The sequence below is a fragment of the Vigna unguiculata genome, chromosome 6 (genome assembly GCF_037176805.1).
Source record: "Vigna unguiculata cultivar grain cowpea cultivar isolate G323 ecotype 2 chromosome 6, ASM3717680v1, whole genome shotgun sequence".
Taxonomy (NCBI): domain Eukaryota; kingdom Viridiplantae; phylum Streptophyta; class Magnoliopsida; order Fabales; family Fabaceae; genus Vigna; species Vigna unguiculata.
The window spans coordinates 41,861,088-41,883,583 of NC_140797.1; the positions used below are offsets into that span (position 1 = coordinate 41,861,088).

At 28.5% G+C, this 22,496-nt stretch overlaps 1 protein-coding gene and 2 pseudogenes across 2 annotated transcripts; all 3 read right to left on the bottom strand.

Moving 5' to 3' along the window:
* Positions 1-750: 750 nt before the first annotated feature.
* On the bottom strand, positions 751-2,351 carry LOC114187386 (peroxidase A2-like; annotated as a pseudogene). Its single transcript, XR_014995532.1, has 4 exons — positions 2,071-2,351; positions 1,768-1,959; positions 1,506-1,671; positions 751-1,411 (listed from the first exon to the last, which is right to left on the bottom strand). The product of XR_014995532.1 is annotated as a peroxidase A2-like (transcript).
* A 5,891-nt stretch (positions 2,352-8,242) lies between these two features.
* Positions 8,243-9,427, bottom strand: LOC114188568 (peroxidase 15 pseudogene; annotated as a pseudogene).
* An 8,881-nt stretch (positions 9,428-18,308) lies between these two features.
* LOC114188722 (peroxidase E5-like) lies at positions 18,309-20,544 on the bottom strand. Its single transcript, XM_028077350.2, has 4 exons — positions 20,230-20,544; positions 19,344-19,535; positions 18,961-19,126; positions 18,309-18,865 (listed from the first exon to the last, which is right to left on the bottom strand). The coding sequence occupies exons 1-4, from the start codon at positions 20,458-20,460 to the stop codon at positions 18,387-18,389; spliced, it is 1,068 nt and encodes a 355-aa protein (XP_027933151.1). The 5' UTR covers positions 20,461-20,544; the 3' UTR covers positions 18,309-18,386.
* Positions 20,545-22,496: the final 1,952 nt, after the last annotated feature.

Consider the following 22,496-nt stretch of genomic DNA (forward strand, 5'->3'; position numbering starts at 1 on the left):
TTTATAAAAACAAAAATATTCTTTAAAATTTTGATGTCATATATTTTTTATATAAAATAATTACTTTGAAATTTCTAAAGTGTCTATTAAAAGGTAAAAAAATATATAACTGAAACACAAAAAGCGTAAACATTTAAAACGGTTTAAAAGGTATTATCTTTAATTTTTGAAAAGAAAAAAAAACTCTTTGATATTTTTAATAACATTAAAATATGATTATTTTATTATTTAATTTTTTAAATTTTTTAAATATTTAACATTATTTTTTGTTAATTTAAATTATATTTTAATTTTTAACAATATTAAAGTATAATTGTTATATTATTTTTTTACTTTTTATTAATGCATCAAATAAAATATTAAAAAAAAATTAGATACTTGTGACCATTTTTTTTCTGTAAATAAAGTAAAATTATATTAATGATTATTAGATCAAAATTAATTATGAATTTTTGTAAAATTTATATTATGTTAATTTTCATTTTAGGTATCAATTGTGTTTTTTGAATTGATATTGAAACACATGTCAAATGTGTTAAACAATTTAAATATTAACATAAAATACATTATATACATAAAAAATGTTTATATAATTATATTAAAAGAACTTCATTAATTTTTTTAAAATATGAGAACCAAAGAGTACAAACACATTTTATCTTAAAATTAAATATAATAATTTACAATTTAAAATAAAAAAAAAACAACGATTAATACACTTGAAAGTGATACTGTATTTTCTTTTTATAATTAAGACGAAAAAAGTGCTATTTATTTTCTTCAACAAAAGACTGAAGGTAGAAGCTTGTTCTGATACAGAGCTTCAGTAGAATACAAAGTACAACGTGAATGGTTCACCACAAGCCGCATACACATAAAACTATTTATTATACCTTTAATCACTACATTTTCCACCCTAATCTTTCTCCGTTTATTTAGATTGAGCTAACCATTTCTTCTTTTGATTGTTGGATGGTAAAGATATCAAATGCAGAAGAATTTGTATTCACAAAATTGCACTGCGTTCGAATTTCTCCCTCTGATCCTGTCAACACTCCAATGTTGGCCATTTTTATCATCGACGCTATGAAATCTTCAAAGAAAAGAGTTTCATTGTTAATGTAGCTGTTGACAATAGGAACAGTGTCTGCATCAGTCGTGCTAAACAGCTCTTGATCACTCCGAAGCAGGCCATTTTGAAGTTGAAGATTGGAATAGTACTTGGAATCGAATGTTTCAGGAGTAGTTAAGTCCAAATTGGTGAGATTTGTTCCAACTCCACCATTGGGACATATTGCTCGCAATGATTCTAAGAGAGTGGTGTTGAGAATAGGATCTGGGTTCCCACCGCTAAAATTGTATAATCGATTCACAAAAAATCTGCATTGAGCCTTACCGATTGTATGGGCACCTAAAAATCAAATTTTTTCAATCATAAATAGCTTTAGTGTATTTTCACACTGTAAACCACATTACATACACAACCATTTCATAAACATTCGTACCTGAAAGTGCAACTAAATCAGTGACAGTGAGGTTCTGCTTAGCAAATGAGGAATTAAGTTGATCAAGTGTAAAATTAGGACCAGGAAGGTTTAGATTAGCAAGGGTTCGATTTGCTGTCAAACTATCCCTTCTTCCTAATGGAACTTCCCAAGAAGGACCTTTAGCCTGCAGAATATCAAAAGTTGAACAAAAATTGTTTAGAATTAAACATTATATAGTAAATAATTAACAAAGTTTGAGATGAAATGATTATGCAGATACCAGATGAGAAGATCTCTCAGCTGCAAGGGCAAGAATATCAGCACAGGAGACAGCCCCAGGACAATGATTTTCCACTGCTGTCTTGATTTGATTCACAACATCCAAACCTCTTAAGCTGTTGTTATTTGGCGCTGCACTTTGTTCACTCACGATCGTATCAGTGTCGTTCAAAAGAACCGATGCATCACACCCCTGTTAGTCATATTAAATATATATTTATAATTCACTTACTGTAACAAAATTAAGATTTTGTACTAAGATGAAAGGAAATGTGGCAACGAGATGAAGAAGAATATAGTTTACTTGAACAAAACAGTCGTGAAAGTGGAGTCTGATGAGACTTGCAAGCATGCGAGGATCAGATTGGGAAACATTTGTGAGCACATCTGTTACAATTGAAGACACATTTGGACATGTGGTGTTGTAAAACAAAGGATCTAGTTGTTCACACGAGAAGCAGTGTAGTGTTCCAAGCACGACCAGAACACAACATAAAGTAGTAGTGAGACCAAGGGAATTCATTTTGTCTTTCTGATGTTTCAAATTTATGAGCGTGTTGTTGTTGTTGTTGTTGCAAGAACATGCAGATCAGGTGCTTCTATTTATAGATCGTCTTTTAACAGGGTTTTAAGCATGTGAATGAAAAAAACGCAATTCAAAGAATGACACCTCTAAGATTGATGAGTCTGATTTGTAGATAGAGATTGCATATCTACAAAATTGATAGATACTATTTGGTATGAATAATATAATTAAAAAAATTAAATTAAGAACCAAGACCGGGGTTTAAGTTTTGAATACATTTCATGGGTTAAATGTCAAAAATGAAAGTTTTATAACTTATTGTAATCTTGAATAGATCGAATAAGATTATATTGGATACTAAATAAAATCTAAACCACCAACGAGGAACATGAAATAAGAACATTGCACTTGCTTTTCCAGACACCATGTACTTTTTCTTTTAAAATGCTAAGTAGAAATGTAACCACGTTAAATTTTTTTTAACTTGAAACCTTTGCTAGACTTTCGATATAATACCAATGAGACATGAGTTCAACTACATAAGGTATTGACAGCACTCTTAACCCAATAACTTGAGATAATAAATTTATTGATCTTCGTCCTTATATAATGTTCTACTCTCTCATTTCTATTCGATGAGAAACTTAGACTTACATTTAAATTTTAACGATATTATATCTTTTAGGTAATAAGTTTTCAAAAGACCGAATGATACTAGAATCAAAAGTTGATCATCTTCATATGTGAGTGAACTAGTATTTGTATCTTATTCATGTTGTGTTTATCGTATCTTGGTGATATTAGAAAAAAAGTTTATCTTGGTGGTGTGTTAAAAAAGGAACATTATTTTTCTCACATTATCATACATGAGAAAAATCTTTGTATATTAATAATGGACAAGTAAGTAAAATTTGATTAAATTTAAGGACTATTAGTGTATGTAACATAAAACGCTAATAATCACTCTTTGGTTGCATTAAGAATAAAGGAACATTTGAACTCACCCTGTGAAAAATAATGGTTTCGTCAGAAATGCATGGCCTCATCATATACAAATGCATTAGGATATGTAAATAGATTGGAAGTTAAATAATGAATGCCCGTATTAATTGAAACACTATGTATGCCATGCATGAAAATTTTATTTCTTAGCAATTAATTTTATGAGTTAAATAAAAAGAATAATAACGTAGGAAAAAACTTGTAATTACATGATACGAAATATGTTTTCACACCAGGCCTCACAAATTAAGCCGTGATCATCAATAAAGTTTAATAATAAAAAATGTTGACTCTAATATATATTTTTTCAACATAAAAAAACTAAATTGTAAATTAATATAAACCATAGTTTATAATATATATATATATATATATATATATATATATATATATATATATATATATATATACAAAACTTAAAACCAAAATTTACTTTTTTTTTATAAAAATTTATTTGTAAACCCATATATTTAATTTTATTATTTTCAATATACTTTATATTTGTTGGAGATTGGCGTGACTTAAAAGTGAAGGTAAAAGATAATTTAAATTTATTTTCCTAGTATCAAAGTTTATAATAATAAAGTTTGTTAAAAATATTATCTCACTCACTACAATATTGTTATTAGACTACTCACAAACATTTTGTTTCACGGATAAAATGTTAATGTTTTGATCTTAGGTACTGTGTTAGATATTTTATTTACGTTAATTAGATAAGATTAAATTATCTACACAAGCGATAGTCTTTCTTATTTTACAAATATATTTTATACAGATGAGTTAAATTTAAATTCATCTCTAATAGAATTATTTCAAATTTATTCTAATCGAGATGGAGTAGTTATCACATCATCCTTCAACTTATATTACTTTCCTAATAACATTAAAGACATGCTTATGTACCTTTTTTTTTTCGTGAGAATATGTGTCTTATTTTACCTATCTTGATTCAAATTTAATTCAAGTTTTTATAGAAAGTAAAAAGAAAAAAAGAAGAAGAAATCTTTACTTTTGTGGTGTGAGAGAGGGTATACATCGTATTCAATCACAGGTAAAGTTCTGCTTTTTGAAGTTAAAAGTGAAGTCCGCGCGTACGAAGCTTCTAAAGTTGGTAGAAACGTAGATAAAATTATAAACTTTTTCTTAGGATTATTCAAATGTAGGAAATGTGTCACTGCTTGTTAAAATTGATGTTTAAGAAATTATTTATCGCTAAAAATAGAAAGTAACAAAAGATCTTAACTCTTTATGAAAAATGTTAGTATGAAATGAAGAAAAAAAGTTGAAGGTTGCACATAAAACACGTTTTGAGAGGGAACGTCGAAGTAATAAACCCCCTAATGGGGTACCATATGGTAGGACACACCACACTTTGGGACTTCGTGCATGCACTTCTTCTGTTTATTTTCCACGCTCCCTGTTCATACTTTTGGACTGCTTCAGAGGGTCTAGAACAAATAAACACAGGAAATTAAAGTAAACAATAACATTTTTTTTTTTTAAATTTTAAGAGTAACTTCCTAGCAGATTCAGCAATGATTGATATATATATACATTTCTCATTAATGTTTATATAAATAAATTTTCAGTTTTTTCATCATATAGAGGACTCTTAATAAAAGTCGGTATGAACAATAAATACTATGATGATATGTTGACATATTTCTTGTCTCTAAATAGTTGATAGGTGATATTTTTTAAATTGATATTTTTAATTGTGTAATATTTTACGTTAACTAAAAATAAGACAATTTTATAATATATAACTAAGGTATAAATCTCATTTTATAAATCGGAATTATGAAGTTGAATTATACTTAAATTTCACTATTATACACGAATAATTTAAGAGTTGATTATGTGAATTTATACTCTTATTAATTGTACTTTTCAGACATTGGTCCCAAACAACATTCAATTTTCCTAACATTGCACCGATGTCTTCCCACGTTTATGTTAGACTTTATTCATTACGTAACGTGTACAATCTCAACTCTCATGAATTGGCATTATTGGATGTGTAAAATTTCTCCATCTTAAATTTCCAAATTTTGACTATCACATTTAAAACCCTATGTTTTCATACCATTTATTCTCTATTGGAGTTAAAATTTTGGTAATCTTTATTAATGCAACTAAAAACATACTTAAAGAGGGTCTCTTGTTAAGAATTTGAGAATCAAATATTAATTGCTTTTAATTGAGACCACTTCACATTACAATTCATTTGAAAATGGAAACTGATAGAAACTACAATTTATACATTACAACAAAGATGGTTATTGTATCATATATACACTCTTTTGTAATAGGAGCCATCTATATAAAGAATATCCAAAGTTGAAGGAAATTTTTTAAAGAACTAGAAGTAATTAAACTTCTATTTTAAGAAATCTTTGCAAAAGAAACTTTATCTAGTTCTCTCTAAAAGCAGATGGGAAGACTTTAAATAGATATAAATATAATTTAATGAAGAGGTTATTAGAAAAAAAATATGTATTTTTTATTTATTTAATAAATTGAATGCAGTGATGAATATGTTATTACATTAATATACTCGAGTCTTTTCGATTGTTTAAGTTTTATTTTTCTAATTTTTAATCACTGGATTTAATGGTCAATTATTTTATAGTATTTACCAATAATATGTTTATTTAAGATGCTATATTATTTTAAATAATGAGAAGAGAATTTTTTACGATAAAAGTTAGAGTCATCATATAAAAGTTAGGAGAGTATCTTAATGTATAAAAAACTCATAGTCAATGAACAACGTTAAAAATTTAAATGTAAACTACAATGTTTACCATAGAAATAAAAAATTTGACTAATTAACATATAAAAAAAATTACAAATTTATTACATTAATGTTTTAATACGAAAACAGTATATATACTCTCTTTTCTCGAAACTCTCTAATAACTTTTTCATAAAATAAATTAAAATAATAATATCAAAACTAATAATCTATCTTAATCACCTGTTAAAAAAAGAAGAAAACATGTCATGCTATAGAAACCCAAACAAAAGTTAAGTATCTATGATTAAAATAAATATTTTTACTTAAGAAAGTATTCATTCACATTCATAAAATATATAATATAATGTTTTTGGTAGTTTATTTAACTTGTTTATTTTTTTTATAAGTGTATATTAATTTAATAATCGTGTTCTGGTGGAGTGGTGGTAAATGAAAGAAGCCCAGTTTTGTGGGTCTCGTTTGTCCTCCGAAATTGGTGACGTTTGGCGAGAAAGTAGAACACATAATTTTCATCATTGTGATTCCTTTGGTATGAAATAACATTTACAACCACACGCTACAAGACACAAATTATATATTACGGAACAATAATAAGTAACCATTAATAGAATAAATAATAACGTAGATACCACATAAGAGTAGATTCAAGTACATTTGAATTAAAAGAGATCTTACTCATAATTATGGAGGAATATTCATAAAAAAAAAAAAAAAAAAACTAAGGATGAGTTTCATTGTGATTTGTCCCACTTTTGAAAGTTGTGGAATCATAGGGGTATCCAAAGCCACACATTCATCTTTCTCTCTCTTTGTTTTTTTTTATTATTTATAATTAATACATTATTTAGCTCTCTATTCATAATATATTGTCTACTATTACCTTAAATTTATTAAAACTCATAAAATTATACAAGTTCTAATTCTTAGTTAATGAATCTTACTTACGGTTTCATAATTTTCGATAAGTTTTAACATGAAGATAGAGAATATATTGGTGAGAATATATGTTGCTAGCACCTCTCTTCGTAAATTATTCAAACAAAATTGTAATTCATATTAATTTTAAATTTGATCATTAAGTTCATATACCTGTATTCAATTAGGACTGAGTCAAGGGATATAGAAAATATAATTGGGCCAGGCCCATAACATTTGATTAAAGCCCATAAAATATTTTAATTCATTGTGTACATGTTCTTAGATTTATCTCGACCAGTCCACCTTTATATATAAAGTAGATGATTGTCTGTAGGATATGTTCACATATCCCAAACAACAAATTCCAAAACATTATTCTGATAATGAAATTTTCAAGAATTTAATTGTTAGTGAATCAGTTTTCAAAATTAGATTTAATATTTAACCCATTTCAATAGTTCTTTTAAGACGGGTCCCCATTGAGTTGATCCTACACTAAAAGATTCAACAATATGTTTAATCAACATATATTCAACAAAATTATATAATCATAACCTAACATGAAAATAATAGCATTACAAGTTGTTATTAAAGATACAGATAAGATAAATACAAATATTATATTATTGGATGAGAATGAAATATAAGAAACATATACAATTTTATAATTTCATTCCAACTAATAATGTCTCAGTTGTTATTAAGACCACATGTTTACCACTAGGTCAAAAATTATAAGTCAAAAGCTATAGTCTTTAATAAGAATGCAAATCTTTTTTACTTAAGAGTAAGAGAAAAAACATCACGATTTGATTGTAACTCAGTGCACTTGGACTTTGTCACATGAGACAATTGATGCAACATGTAACAATCACCTTCTCAACAATTGTCTCCCAAAGAATCTCATACTTGAATTATGATTCAGTCTACCTTAACTCTGTCACGACATAATTAATGTCACTGTTACGGGACAATTAATGTCACATATAACATCATCATCTTAATTTAAGGAATTATAATAAATAACACAAAAGTTAAATATCACAATATCCCAATTGTGTGTTAAAAAAAAATCGAGTTTTACGACCATACCAGGTGCATATCAAGATATTATGGTAACTTCCCTCTTTTGTTGTAAAAGTATTATGGTATTTTTAACCCAGCTTCATTGATAGATAATAATACAAAGAAGGGTACCAAATATGAAGAACCCTCACATGTTGATCACCATAATATGACTATAGATTCTCGTAACATAGGAAACAACATAGCAAATACAGTGACAGGTGACCATAATGCACAAAAAGTACACCAACAAGATCCACACCACAGGGACAAGCCTTGCATGTGACTATTGAACTCTTTATTTAATATCTCTGCATTTTTTTTCAAACTATAGTTTTGGTTTTGATAGTTTATTTAGATTGAGCTAGCTAAGCCATCTTCCGGTGATTCTTTGGTGGCCAAAGTAGCCAATGCAGCAGAGTTCCCATTAACAAAATTGCATTGTTTTCTAATCTCTCCTTGAGATCCCGTTAGCACTCCAATGTTACCTATTTCTATCATTGCAGACTCGAAACTCTCAAAGAAAAGAGTTTGGTTGCCACTGAACCTGTTCACAATGTCAATGGTGTCAGCACCAGTCGTGGAAAACAGCTCTTGATCACTCTGAAGCAAGCCCTTCTGAACCTGAAGATTGGAGTATAGTAGTTTTTGTCAAATGTGTCAGGTGTAGTTTGGTCAAAATTGGTGAGGTTAGTGGCAGCTCCACCATTGGGGCATATTGCACGAAGTGTTTGAAAATAAGTTTGTGTTGAGAGTTGGATCAGGGTTCCAGTGTTGCTGAAATTGTATAATCTGTCAACAAATGTACTGCAATGAGCTCGACCAAATGTATGAGCACCTGAAAACAAAGGGTGAAAATGTGCTATCATTTATTTTAACTAGTGGTATAAATTTTCTGAAGTGTGAAATATATATATCGTGTCTGTGTTGTTCAACAAAAATTGATGCGTCACACCCCTGCATGCATGGGATAAATACCATGTTTTAATGTATATATAAACTTTGAGCGGGATATTAAACCTAACTTTGATATCACGTTAGAAGTGGATTTTGAATCTAACTCAACTCTACAAAACCAGCTTGTAAGTTGAGCTTTGTACCCTATTTATATATTGTGAATTAGCCTTATCTCTTATCGACGTGAGAGATATCGACGTAGAACTTAAAAGAATCTGGATTTTCATTTCGAATGAAACATACTTGAACGAAGCAGTCATGAAAGTGGAGCCTTATGAGACTAGCAAGCATTCTGGGGTCTGATTTAGAAACATTTGTAATGATGCCTCGTACGATAGAATGCAGAGAGGAACGGTCAAGTTGTGCATCAGAAGAGAATGGAAAAGCTCCAAGCACAACCAGAACACAACATAAAAGGGTTGCTTCCATACCAAGGGTTCTCAGTTCTCTATTATTTCTGCTACTTATTAGTGTTGAACCTGTTGGCTATAACGTCTATTTATACTGATACATATGGCCTTTTAATCAATGTAATGTCCCTGCATTTCGTTCTTCAGTCATTCAAATAATTTTCAATCATACCACTTCAGATTAAACCTGTAAAGTGACACGAAAGATCTGGAGATTACGTGTGCATGTGGTGAAGTTTAATTTTTACTAAACTTTTACAAACTGTTTCCCAAATATATGAACTTCGCTTTACACAGTGTTGATGTTTATATATGTCATTAATAAATAAGAACTTTTCATAGATCCATTTATAGTTGGTATCGAAAATGTGAAAATATATTTTTATGCATAAATATTTATTATTGAATGCACGGGTGTGCGGTGATTATATTGAGATGGGTTAATATTAATGCATATTGATTAATATTGATAGAGGATGTGTGGTATTTATATATGAACGTTGGTACCACTGATGCAGGTCTGAAATGAAAAGGAATTTTTTGAGATGATTTAATTCCAAGTTAAGATCCTTTTTATAGTAGAATTCGATTGTTGGAATAAAAATTGAAAATAAAAATGAAGATGTTTTCATTTTAATCATGGTGAAGATCGTTGAGTGAGTGAATATCTTAAAAAGTTCTACATTACTTAAGATAAATAATAGTGTGGATGATAGTGGTTAGATAATATACTCAAAGTTCATAATTTTTAAATGTTTCAAGTAAGAAACCCTTTAAACTTGAATTTGACATTTTTTATTTTCTCATATTCTTATAGTATAGTGTTGATATAATACAAAATAACACTAAGCCAAAAGAAAAAACAAGAAACTTCAATGGTCGAAAGATTTGATTTAAAAGAAAATGGTTCACATATTTTAATTTCTATTATGATAGTTTGGACATGTGGCCCATTATTCATGGTTCCGTAATCAAGGTCATATTGGTCTATTTCTATCTTTCCTTTTAGGGTGACTACGGAAATTAATGAAAGATAAGAAATATTTTAAGTTTACTCTAGTGTCTCTTCTTCTTCTAAGTGTTGTGAGGTTTTGGTTAAAATTTTTGCTTTCGAGAATATGGATGTAATTGGGCAAGAACGCATGAGAGATTTGTTTATTCATTATACAAACATTCACATAGTTTTATTTTTTAATTTTGTCCATTATTGGAGTTTTTGCGCTGTATTCCTTTGTAGATTGTTTTTATCTTATTTATCTATTAATAAAGTAATTCTACAAAGATAAAGATGTTAGTGTTCTTCATGATAACACATTTTTTCTCATCAAAACATTTACAGGGAAAATAATAAGAAAGTAAAATGAATTATTCATCAAAATATCAAATGAAAATAAAAAATATAATTTATCTGATATTTTTATTTTATAAAAACTATTATACTAGTTTGAAAAGATAGTTACATATTTTTTTTCAGTTTAAAATTGTTAATTTATATTTACTTTATAGTTTAGAAGGAAAAAAAATGTACATCTGTGCTACGTGATTATACCAAAACATTATCCTTACCATTTTAAAATAATCAACTTTTCAATCTTTAAATTAGTTATTAAGAAATTAGAAATATTAACAAATAATTTCATTTTGTTAAATTCGAAGATCTTTAGTAAATAATATTTTTCAGTAAAATAATACAATAACAGCTAAAAATTTATGATTAAATTGAGAAATGCTCGTTAATTTTTATGATTACATAGAAAGTTCAAAATAGAAGAAAGCATTGTATTCAACTAAAGTTATATATATATATATATATATATATATATATATATATATATATATATATATATATATATATATATATATATATATATAGTAAAATAAAAAAATATAGCCATTTTTGTTAATGAAATTAGAGGTAATTTTTAGAGAATAAAACACAATTATAGGTATGGATTAAATAATAATGATGATAATAATATGTGCACAGATATTCAATTTTTTAAATTATTATGCTCTAGTAATTATTTCTCTAATCAAACATTTTATTTTTATTTTTTTTAAGTTTACCTTACACGTTAAAGTCAAGATAAAAAGGAGGATATTTTCTTTTTTGTTGCATATAAAAGCAGATGAGATGGAACATTGTTTATTGACTTTTTTTTTTTTGTTTTTTAATTTTCAACGCCTTCCTTTTGGGTCGTGTTCTGTCCATTATTTGCAAAAGTTATACATTTCAATAAAACAAAAGAGACATTTTTTGTCCATGGTATGTTTCAAAATGTCACTCTTTGGAAGCAAAAATAACTTCTTCAGAAAATTATAGTTAGTTTTATTAATTGAAACTATTTATTGAATTTATCAAATAATTAATTTATATAAATAATCACAATATTTAATATGCTTTTAATCATATATTTTTTATCGTAAGATTTAAATTCGATATATGAAATTGTTAAATAAAGTATATCTGTCATTGAATCATTCATCCATTAACTCTCTTAGTAGGTTAGAAAACATTTTTTAAATTAATTATAGAAAAGAAAAAGATAAAAAATGCAAATAAAAGATGAAAAAGACAAAACACGTGTAACTTAGGTTAATTGGAGTTTGTGATGTCTTGTAGTATGTTTTATTAGCATCGATTTCTTCTTATGGTTGTTTGAAATTTGTTTGGTTTTAGAGGAAGAAGACAAATGCATTACATCACACAGGCAAAGTCACGTGATTTAGGTGACAGACACAATTCTGGAACCTTTCATTTAAGATTAAATTATTCAAATATCCGTGCATCTTAGAAATTTGAAATTAAATCTTCAAATTATTATTTTGATTTAGGCCACTAAAAGTTATGGAGCCTTCAAATCATTATGCCATGATAGTTGTTGAGGTTTAAAAAATTCTAAACCTGCAACAAAATAGTCATGTGAGTAAGACTTAATTATTTTTTAGTTCAAAAGCTTATTTAAAAATTTTCAATAGTTCAGAAACTAATTAAGTAGACTAAATTTTATTTAATCATTTTAAGCATATTATTATTATTAATACATGTTTTGGAATTAAAATCATCTAAAGTATATAAAAACTGTAATTCATATTTAAATTCACTTTTACAATTAAACATTTAGATTTAATTTCAATATATGAGTTAATAGAATTAACAATTTTTGAAATAAATTGTTTCTGCGAAAATAATAATAAAATATTAGGAAGCCCAAATTAAATTTTATCCAATTCTTAACTCTTTGGGATGAATATTTTTCCACTCCTCGGTTGGGGTATGTCCTTGCAATGTAGGCGGATCAGATATTTTGGAGATTACCTCTGAAAAAGACTCCGACAATCAAGTCAGTAAAAACGCTTTCAAAAGTTAAATTGCAGATTAGTGAATTAATGATTTGCATACATTTAATTGTTGGAGTCCACCTATATTTATATAATATTAATCACAATTTAGCTTATTTTGGGGCTGAGCCTTTATTGGGCTTAGTGGACCTCTTATGTGTCTGTAAGGGCTGGGCTAGGGTCCAGTGCGAGACATGTGACTTGATCTTGGGAGTTTAACAATTATTTCTTAAGTTATGAGTAGTAGTCGGCTTTTTGGTTGTATGCTGCCTGAACCACTATGTATGCATGATTTTTTGTATAGCTAACCAATTATTCTATTGATACTGAGACTATAAGTTCACAATTGGAACCGAGTGGTTGATCATACCGACCCCAACCGCCTAGTATAGTACATAAGTGATTTAAAAATTATATCTATAAATTATTTTACATATTTTTAAATTTTTTCTTTTCGTGTACCTAATTCAAAAAATAGCTAAAATACTAAAGAAGAAAATAAGTATACTATAGGATTATTAAGCCAATGTCTATGCAGTGACGAAATAAACAATTAAACTAACAAAATATCATTACAACAATTTTTTGTATTTATTGACAAGTTTTGATGGACAAAAATAAATATATTTTAAATTTACTAACAAATTTTATCGAAAGATTTTATAATTTAAATTATTGACATATATTTTCATTAAAGATGAATCTGTGGATAAATTGTTTGGCCTCATAAATTATACAAGTATATAATATAAGAGAAAAACAATTTTTTAAAATAAATTTCCAAACAATATGTGTCTTAGAAAATAAATTAAAATCAAGATAGATATAATAGTTATATTCTGTCTTATTATAAAAATATATATATATATATATATATATATATATATATATATATATATATATATATATATAATTTCTTTTTAATTTAAAGATTTTCTTAACTATGGGAGGGCAGTATCTCGTGACGGTATGGACAAAGAATACATACAGCAAGATAGCGTATATATAAGACAAATGATAAAGTTGTTATGAAGGATTGTTTAATCGATTTTATTTATTTATTTATTTATTTTGTGATCATACTATTACTTTACTTTTTCGTGATTCTTTTACATCTGAGTTATATTGTCTCGGTTGTATTACGAGTTTCAATTTTTTTTCTCTAATTTCAATAATTTATTTCATCTGATATTCTCTTGTCCAATTTTTTTTTAGCAACGTTGTTTATACAACAAGCAAACAGTACTTGTATAAGCAGCATTGATATTATAAGGCATTTATGTTGGAGGTTTAGTATTAATCAATCTTTTAGGTATACTTCTGTGGAAGATGATCATAATTAATATAGATATTAATATATGCAATATTAAACCGACAAGATTATGAAAAGAAAGGGAGACATATATTTTAGACAAGTTACGTGGTTGGAATATGGAATACGAAAGAACCCAAGTGTCGAAGAAAGGAAACCTACTTTTGTCTGCTTTAGTTTGTCTTGTTGCTCATTTTTTGCACCAAGAAAGAAGATAGTGTGGTGAGAACGTGCTTTGGTTGACGCAGACACACACATGCATTAACTTCAATTATAGACAACAATATCTAGAAACATATGACATAATCCTAACATAAATGTATAATCATTTATCACATTTTTTCAAACCTTTCCGTTACGATCTAATATATGATATAGACTTTTAGTGTTTGCTTCCTAATTTCTTACTCAATTTTTTTAGACTAAACCAAGTATACGTGGACAATGTGACGTTGATGTTTTCTTTTTTTATATTTTTGTCAAATTCAGTTTGAACAAAAATATACTTTAAATAAAAAATCTCTACTTCTAATTACACCACGCAATATTTAACTACTCAATTTCAATTTTTTATAGAAATATTTCTTAGTCATATTTTATTTATCTTCCGGCAAAATCAAATCAATTTAAGATGAAATCTTATAACATTTGTGGATAACTATTTATAAAGTAAAGTATGCGTGTGTTTTACACATATGGATATAGTTAAACCAAGATAACATAAGATTTGGCCATTGACCCGTGAAGCATAGTACCTCCTCCAATTCAATAATCTATAAAATAAAGTAAAAATAGTATGAATAAGATGTCACTTCAAGAACGAAATTTGAAACATGTTTTGACAAAAGAGCAACAACCATCTAAAATTGACATTCCTTATTAATTGTTGCACACTCAACTTCATAGACTTAGCGTGTGTGTACCGTTTTAGAACATGGATAAATTAGTTAGAAAAAATGGCATTATTATTATATGTCTCTTTCGTGTAGTTAAACTAAATCTGCATTTTGAATATGTGCATAAGAGTTTTTGGGAGCACTCAAAAGAGTTAATGGTGAATGACAAATGTCTACAAAGAAAACCGAACACTTCACCACCTATCGTAAGGTTATGAATCTTAATTTATTCTTAACTTCACAAACTAGGTCATCCATTATTGCAATGCATGACTTTGCCTTAATGTGAACCAAATTTGGTATCTTTTAAGATATGACGCAAATTGTTTTTTTCCCTTATGGAAAAGTTATTTATTTAATATTTTGTACCATTGTTGAACCTTAAAAACTCATACCGATTACTTTATGTTCTGAATATTAGTCACACTTGAAAAGAACTCAATTCGAATGAGCAATTCAAAACAATTCACTACAGTAAAATTAATCGGTATCATCGCAACTCGATTGGAAGTCTTCAGGTGTGTGCTTTAAAAAAAACATAAATCAGGCATGTGGTGAAAACATACCACAGTTTTACTATGTAACGGGTATATAGAGGAAGATTAAGAAAATAAGTAATATATGAAATTTTAAAAAATAGAGTAGGATAAGACAAAATACTTTTATTTTTAATTATATTTTTTATTTTATTTATCTTATATTTCTTGATTTTAATTTGTAAGAGACCTTTATGGTATTTTTCTAATATATTTAATAGTTGTTTGATGGGGTAGTCTTAATCCACATCTTCATGAAATTGGAGAAAGAAGTAGGTGTGGTCGGAGATTTTTAAGTAATGTCTTTAATTTTAAAAATACATTTTTTTGTCTTTGAAATATTTGATAAATGTTTTATAGACAAATAAAAAACAATTATTTAGGCTTTATTTGAAAGATAAAAAATTATATTTTTCAAAATTAAAGGAAGAATAAACAAATTCTTTAGAGAAACTCAAAATTAATTATAAAATTTTAAAGGACTAAATAATATTTTATCTCATTTTTTTCGTTATATTCCATTTTCAGCAGTTTATTTTCTTTTGCCTTTCTTTCTCTTGTTACATTGTAAATGTATCCTTTTCTCTGTATTTTATTTTTTATTTTTCTTTCACCTCAAATTATTTATAAAATAAGATGTCCTTTTTTATTACTTTTTTCATTTAAAAGATAGTGAATGTTAATATCTCATTGGTTACGATCTTTTACTTAATGCTATTTTGTGTAAGCTAAAACTTACGGAGTTTCATTAATTTATTAAGTATAAATAACTAATACAAGTTAAAAAAAAAATTGTGTAGAAAAATATACATTAAAAAACATGTATTCCATCTTCCTTAAACTAGTGCACATGGTGTGTCATGCGTGGACCCGCACCGTCCAATGAAATTTATATTCATATATATATATATATATATATATATATATATATATATATATATATATATATATATATATATACACTAGCGTAAACACATGCGCTATCACGCATGTGTGTATGCATTTTTTAAATATGCGTGTCATAGATGATAATATTGTAATGTTATTAAGTTAATATATAAATTAAAATTATATTTATTAAAAATGAAGTGAAATATATATGATAACAAATGAAAGAATAACCATTAATAAACAAAGACGAAGAGAAGAAGTAGAGACATCCAAATTTATAAAAATCTTGTAAAAGTAACGGTCAATTTTTTAAAAATTAATAAATTATTATATTTAAAGGATAAAACAGATATTTTGAAATGTGGACACAAAAAGAGAAATCTCTTTTATGTATTGTTATATATATAAAGGGTAAAACTTTTTAATAAAAAATATTAAAGTTATAAATATTCATTATTTAAAAAAAAATTAAATCATACTTAAAAAGCAGGGAGTATTTATTACATGACATGCTGGTGCTTAAGTGACAGAAGGAGAATTTGTTTGAAAAATAAAAAAAGTATCTTATCTTGACATTTACTATATTTATAGTAACATATGGCTTGGTGGAATGAGGGAGTATGGCATCAAATTTAGTTTATAATTATGAATTAACATACATCAGTGTTGCATTAAATTAAGCCAAGATCTAATAGTGTTTGGCCAGTTATGGGCTGTGTATGGACTTTCCGATTTTTTTTTCACCCGTTCATTTCCATTTTTTCTTTCATGAACTTTTTCACTTTTCTTGGTCTCCTCTTCCATTATTTGTTTATTCACCTCCTCTTTTACTTTTGAACACACTCTTATTACTGCTTACTTTTAATCCTACTCTAAAGATCGAAATAATTTATTGGATTACAATAATTTTGGATCATTTCGGCGGCTTATAATAGTAACATAATAGAAGATTCTTGTTTCGTTACTTCCACTAAGTGGAAAACATTTTAAATACTTTTAATAATAAAATTACAACATAATTTCAAATTCCAAAACAAATAATAAGTTGCTACAATCAACTCGAACACAATATTATCTCAATGAATTTAAAATAATGACATGTTTATTTTTTTGGGTCACTTCTTTATTATTAATATAAATTCAACGATTTATTACTCATGTCCAATATTAATTTATAAAATACAGGTTGTACTTTTAATTTATAATTTGATTTTGTTGTATCAGAGTCATAAAAATAAAATTTATTATTTGCTGTATACTATTATATGTTATTTAAATCGCTATCGAATTAATTATTAACGTGTGATGTAATGAATATATAAATATAAGAGTTGGAGATCACACATCATCAATGTGATATTTTCTTTTTGCTTAATAATTGTATTTTGAACATTTTAAAAGCTTGTTGTCTTTGTCTAAAACGGGTGGGTAACAAAGCTTCACGCCATATTGTTTTGTTGCTACATGACACATATTTTTCAATTTTTTCAATCACCCCTTCTGCCTTACTACCATGAAAAAGGCTTGTTTTGTTCAATTACAAACATAAGAAGTTGAGAAAGAAAGTGTGAAAAAAGGATGTGAATTTGGATGTTTAAAACATGTGAAATGAATGGTAGAAAATAATCTGAATTGAACGTGAAATAGTTTTCTTTTTTTTTCGAGAAAACCCCAAACCATAAATCTATCATTTCGTTTGTGTAAGAACAAGAGTGGTCCTCTTATGAAGTTTTCATTTAAACTATCATTCTTCAAATGACAAGTTGATTCATTGGCCAGTTGGAAAAAGCATAAGCGAATAAATACAAACAGTGGTCAATTAGATTTTAAATGATTTGTTCAACTTCTATCATATTTTAGCTTCTTCAGGATCTCTTTCCAGAACTAAAATTAAAACACGATTCAAACATGTAACACATCACATAACATGGGTAAAAACTTGTTTATTGGTGGCTTCAAATCACTCCATTCCAAGTGTAGAATATAGTGATCCTAATTCATTTAGAAAGAGCTAACCAAACCGTCTTCAGAAGATTCCCCAGAGACCACAGTATCAAGTTCGACAGATTTCGTGTTAACAAAATTACAATGCTTTCTGATTTCTCCTTGCTTCCCAGTGAGCACACCAATGTTACCCATCTTAATCATTGAAGCCTCAAACGCGTCAAAGAAAACCTTTTGATCGCTATTGAACCTGGTGACAATGGGAATGGTATCAGCGCCGGGCGTCGAGAACAACTCTTGATCACTCTGAAGCAAACCCTTTTTAACCACAAGATTAGAGTAGTAGGCCTTGTCGATTGTATCAGGAGTTGTCGGGTCAAAATTTACAAGGTTGTTCGGTCCACCTTGGGGGCACTGTGACCGCAATTGTTGCAAATAAGTTGTGTCCAGAGTTGGGTCGGGTCTCCCAGTACCACTGAAGTTGTACAATCGGTCAAGAATGAACGAACAGTGAGCTCTGCCAAATGTATGAGCACCTGCAATGACATCATGTGTATATATTACAAATTCATCATCTGTTGTCTCTCTCAGAAGAAGATGGTGAATTTCCCATTGTTTCAAATTTCATTACCTGAGAGTGCAACCAGATCAGTAGTGTCAAGGCCTTGTTTTCTAAATGCATCTTTGAGTCGGGTTAGGTTGAAGAAAGGAGCTGGAAGGTTTTCATTGGCAAGTGTTCGGTTTGCTGTTAAACTATCTCTTCTTCCCAACGGAACTTTCCAGTCAGGACCACCTCCCTATATATATATAAAGTAAAAACTGTTCTTAATCATCATCAACATATTATAAATACGCTTTTCTCATACATCTCTGCATAATTATGATTTACAGGCTACTGATTAAGAAATCATGTTTTGTTGTACACAAGTGACAAGATTAAATATTTGATAATTTGATACTGAAACAGAAGTAAAATAAATTGGAAACAGCATTTATGTGTATATATATATATACCAGAACTGAAGAAATTTCAGATGCAAGAGTAAGAATGTCTGCACAAGAAACCACGCCGGGGCAAGCATTTTCCACTGCTGTCTTGATATCATTCACCACATCCAAACCTCTTAATGAGTTGTTGTTCGGCAGAGCTTGCTGCTCACTCACTATTGTAGCAGTGTTGTTCAGTAAAACCGAGGCATCACACCCCTGCGTTCATCAGATTTTTTAGTGGTTGGAGTAAGAAAAAATGTTCTCATAATAGAAAAAATGTACGTCAAAACTTTTACATAAAGGAAAATGATCGACCGAGAGGTCAAAATAATATGCAGTAAAAATGCTATTCTTATAATAATAACTTGTGAGGAAAGATATATTTTTGGAAACTATTAACTTTGTTTAATTTTTTTATTACATAGTATTTTTCATCATACTTATATTTTTATATATAATATAACAGCATACGTGGATGCGAATCAACCATAGTATAGTTAAGAAGAATGATAGAGTTATAATGGAGAAAGAGGGGGGTTAGAATTAATGGGGTTCACCGGTGCCTGGGACCATTCGTACTGCCATAAATGAAAGAAAATTGGTGCATGGCATTATTGTATACTTAAAATAAGGAGTGGTGAATGGAGGCTGCCAGAAGGTAAAAGATATTATCTCAAATCTTCAGCTATTCTTTTAGTTTCCATATCAGTTTGGTTTGGTGGTGCACACACAAAATCTATGTTCTTACCTTAACGTCCGATGAAAAGTGTTTGATAAATACACTTACGTGTAGAAGAACAAAAGAAGTATGCAAAAAACTATATGGTTGGTTGAGAAAATAAGAAAATAAGAAAAGAGAAAAGAAGATAGGTTTAGGAGGAAAAAAGAAAGAGAGAAAGTATGAATGTACTTGAACAAAGCAGTCATGAAAGTGAAGTCTAATGAGACTGGCGAGCATGCGAGGATCCTTCTTCGAAACGTTTCTCACGACTTCACGAACAATGGAGTGAACCCTGGGACATGTGTTTCTGTAAAACGAAGGATCAAGTTGTTGTGCTTGTGCATCTAGAGAGAGTGGAAACACTCCGAGCACAACCACTACACAACACAGAGCTGTCACTGTACCATGAAAACCCCTCATTTTTTTTCTTTTCCTTAACCGGTAATGCGTTTGTCGGTGTTTTTTGGTGAGTTTGGCAGATAAGAAGCCTTTATTTATAGGAACAAATCGTCATGCTGGATATTCATCGCGTCGGCGAAGGGAGATTTCAAACACTCATTGTTAACTTTCCCTGTTTTTCTCTTTCCTACTTTTTTAAAAAAAAAAACATTTATTTTTATGTTAAAAGGATCTAATCCACTCAAATTTTATTTTCCTACAATAAAGACTTCATATAATAAAAATATTTCACCAATGAATAAATATTAAAATATGTAGAAATAAGATTTTTTTTTTTAGAGTTAAGGGGTTTGGTGCAGTGTGTGATAGGGTTTGGTGCAGTGTGTGATAGGGTGTGGCGTGGGCCCGTAAAAAGCAAAGTCCGCAATTGACGATTGCCAGCAAATGAAATTCACGTTCCTATTTTCTTCCATTACAACATCAAGTGGTCCTCGTGGCGACACGTGGGCGGCACGACCGCGATTCGTTTTGCAAAATTTGTAAAATGTAGAATCTCTTGAAATTTACGTCATTAGTTAATTATAGTACTTTAGCAAATGGAGGGAGTTTTATTCAACAAAAACATGAGTGTTGCAGAGTAGTATTAAAGAAAATAATGGTTTGCAAGTTCTAACAAGAGTTTGTGGTTTTTCTCTTTGGAGTTTTCCAACTTATCCATCATTCACTTAATCTTTTCCATGTTTTAGCCATACCATGATCATTTGTTCAACTGCTGCTTACTTTTTGGTGCACTCATTATTGCCGCCATTAACATGTTAGGTGAACCCGTTTTGTATAATACAAATAAAATACTACACCTTAACCCTCTCACAACACTTAAAAGGTCAAATGTAAACAAAATATTTCATTTTATGTTACGAAAAAGTAAACTTCTTATATAAAAAAAAAGTTGGTGTCTACATTTCCATATTTAATATTGACCTTCCATTTTTTTACACAAATATGTATTTTAGAATACTTAAATTTGAAAAGAACAGTGAATGATTATTTGTCAAAAATAGAAAAGTACAATTGTTACTTGTTAAAGTAAAAGTTTCATTCTTGATGTGGGGGATCTGATCCAAAAGCAACCGGATCATATAGAACGAGAAAATTGAAAAAGTGAGTGGGAATATAAACAAAAGTGTGTCGAATCTCGATTCGTGATGTGTTTTTGTTTCGGTAAACAATGCAACTTTAAACATTTAAAAACCAGAAATAAGCTGGGGGTGGTGGCTTTCACTAAAACAGTAATAAAGTCTGAGTCTTTATATATTATTTAGTAGCAACAAGACATGTTTTCACGTGTAACTGTTCAATTTTCAAACACTTCTTTGTGTTAGCCACCATCATGAAGTACCTTTAATGCCCCTTGAATTAATTTAAAACTAACTCCATCTCATCCTTTTCAACACTATTTTTATGTTCATCATGTTTTTGTTTTCTGCAACTATGTCACTAATATAAGTATATTTCAACCTTGGTGATAATTAATTTATGGTTCTAATTAGTCGAACGATATTCATCTTGGTGTGATATGTCAGTTTGGTGATAAAAGACCGACCACACAATTAAAAAGTGATAAAAAGTTTTTTTAAAATATAAGAGTAATACAAAAGAAAAGTCTGAAATTTATGACAAGACTAATTTGATTTGGTTTAATTTGAAAAAATATAAATAATTTTGATGATGCTTTGGTTTAAGTTGTTGGATGTAATAAAAGAACCTTATCTCCTTATCCTACGTGTATGCTCTGTACACATCAACGTTGGGGAACATTTTAAAGTTTGAAGGCGAAATGACAGAAATCACCCTCGCTTCTTCAACAAATTATCATAGGAGAACGTGAATGTTGAAGAGTCAACTTAGGAAGCCATGTTGGCTTTTGAAAGTTACCAAACTCTATGCAAGTTGCATTGGAATTATTAGGTTTAATTATGTCTTTGGTCCCCATTTTGGAGTCAAAATTTCAAAATGGTACCCATATTTTTAAAAGTCTTAAAATGGTCCCCTTTTTT

Coding starts and splice junctions, on each gene's coding strand:
- LOC114188722 (XM_028077350.2), bottom strand. CDS start 20,460: ATGAGGGGTTTTCATGGTACAGTGACAGCTCTGTGTTGTGTAGTGGTT. Junction 19,127..19,343: donor CTGAAATTTCTTCAGTTCTG/GTATATATATAT, acceptor ATATATATATAG/GGAGGTGGTCCTGACTGGAA. Junction 18,866..18,960: donor TGATCTGGTTGCACTCTCAG/GTAATGAAATTT, acceptor ATGTCATTGCAG/GTGCTCATACATTTGGCAGA.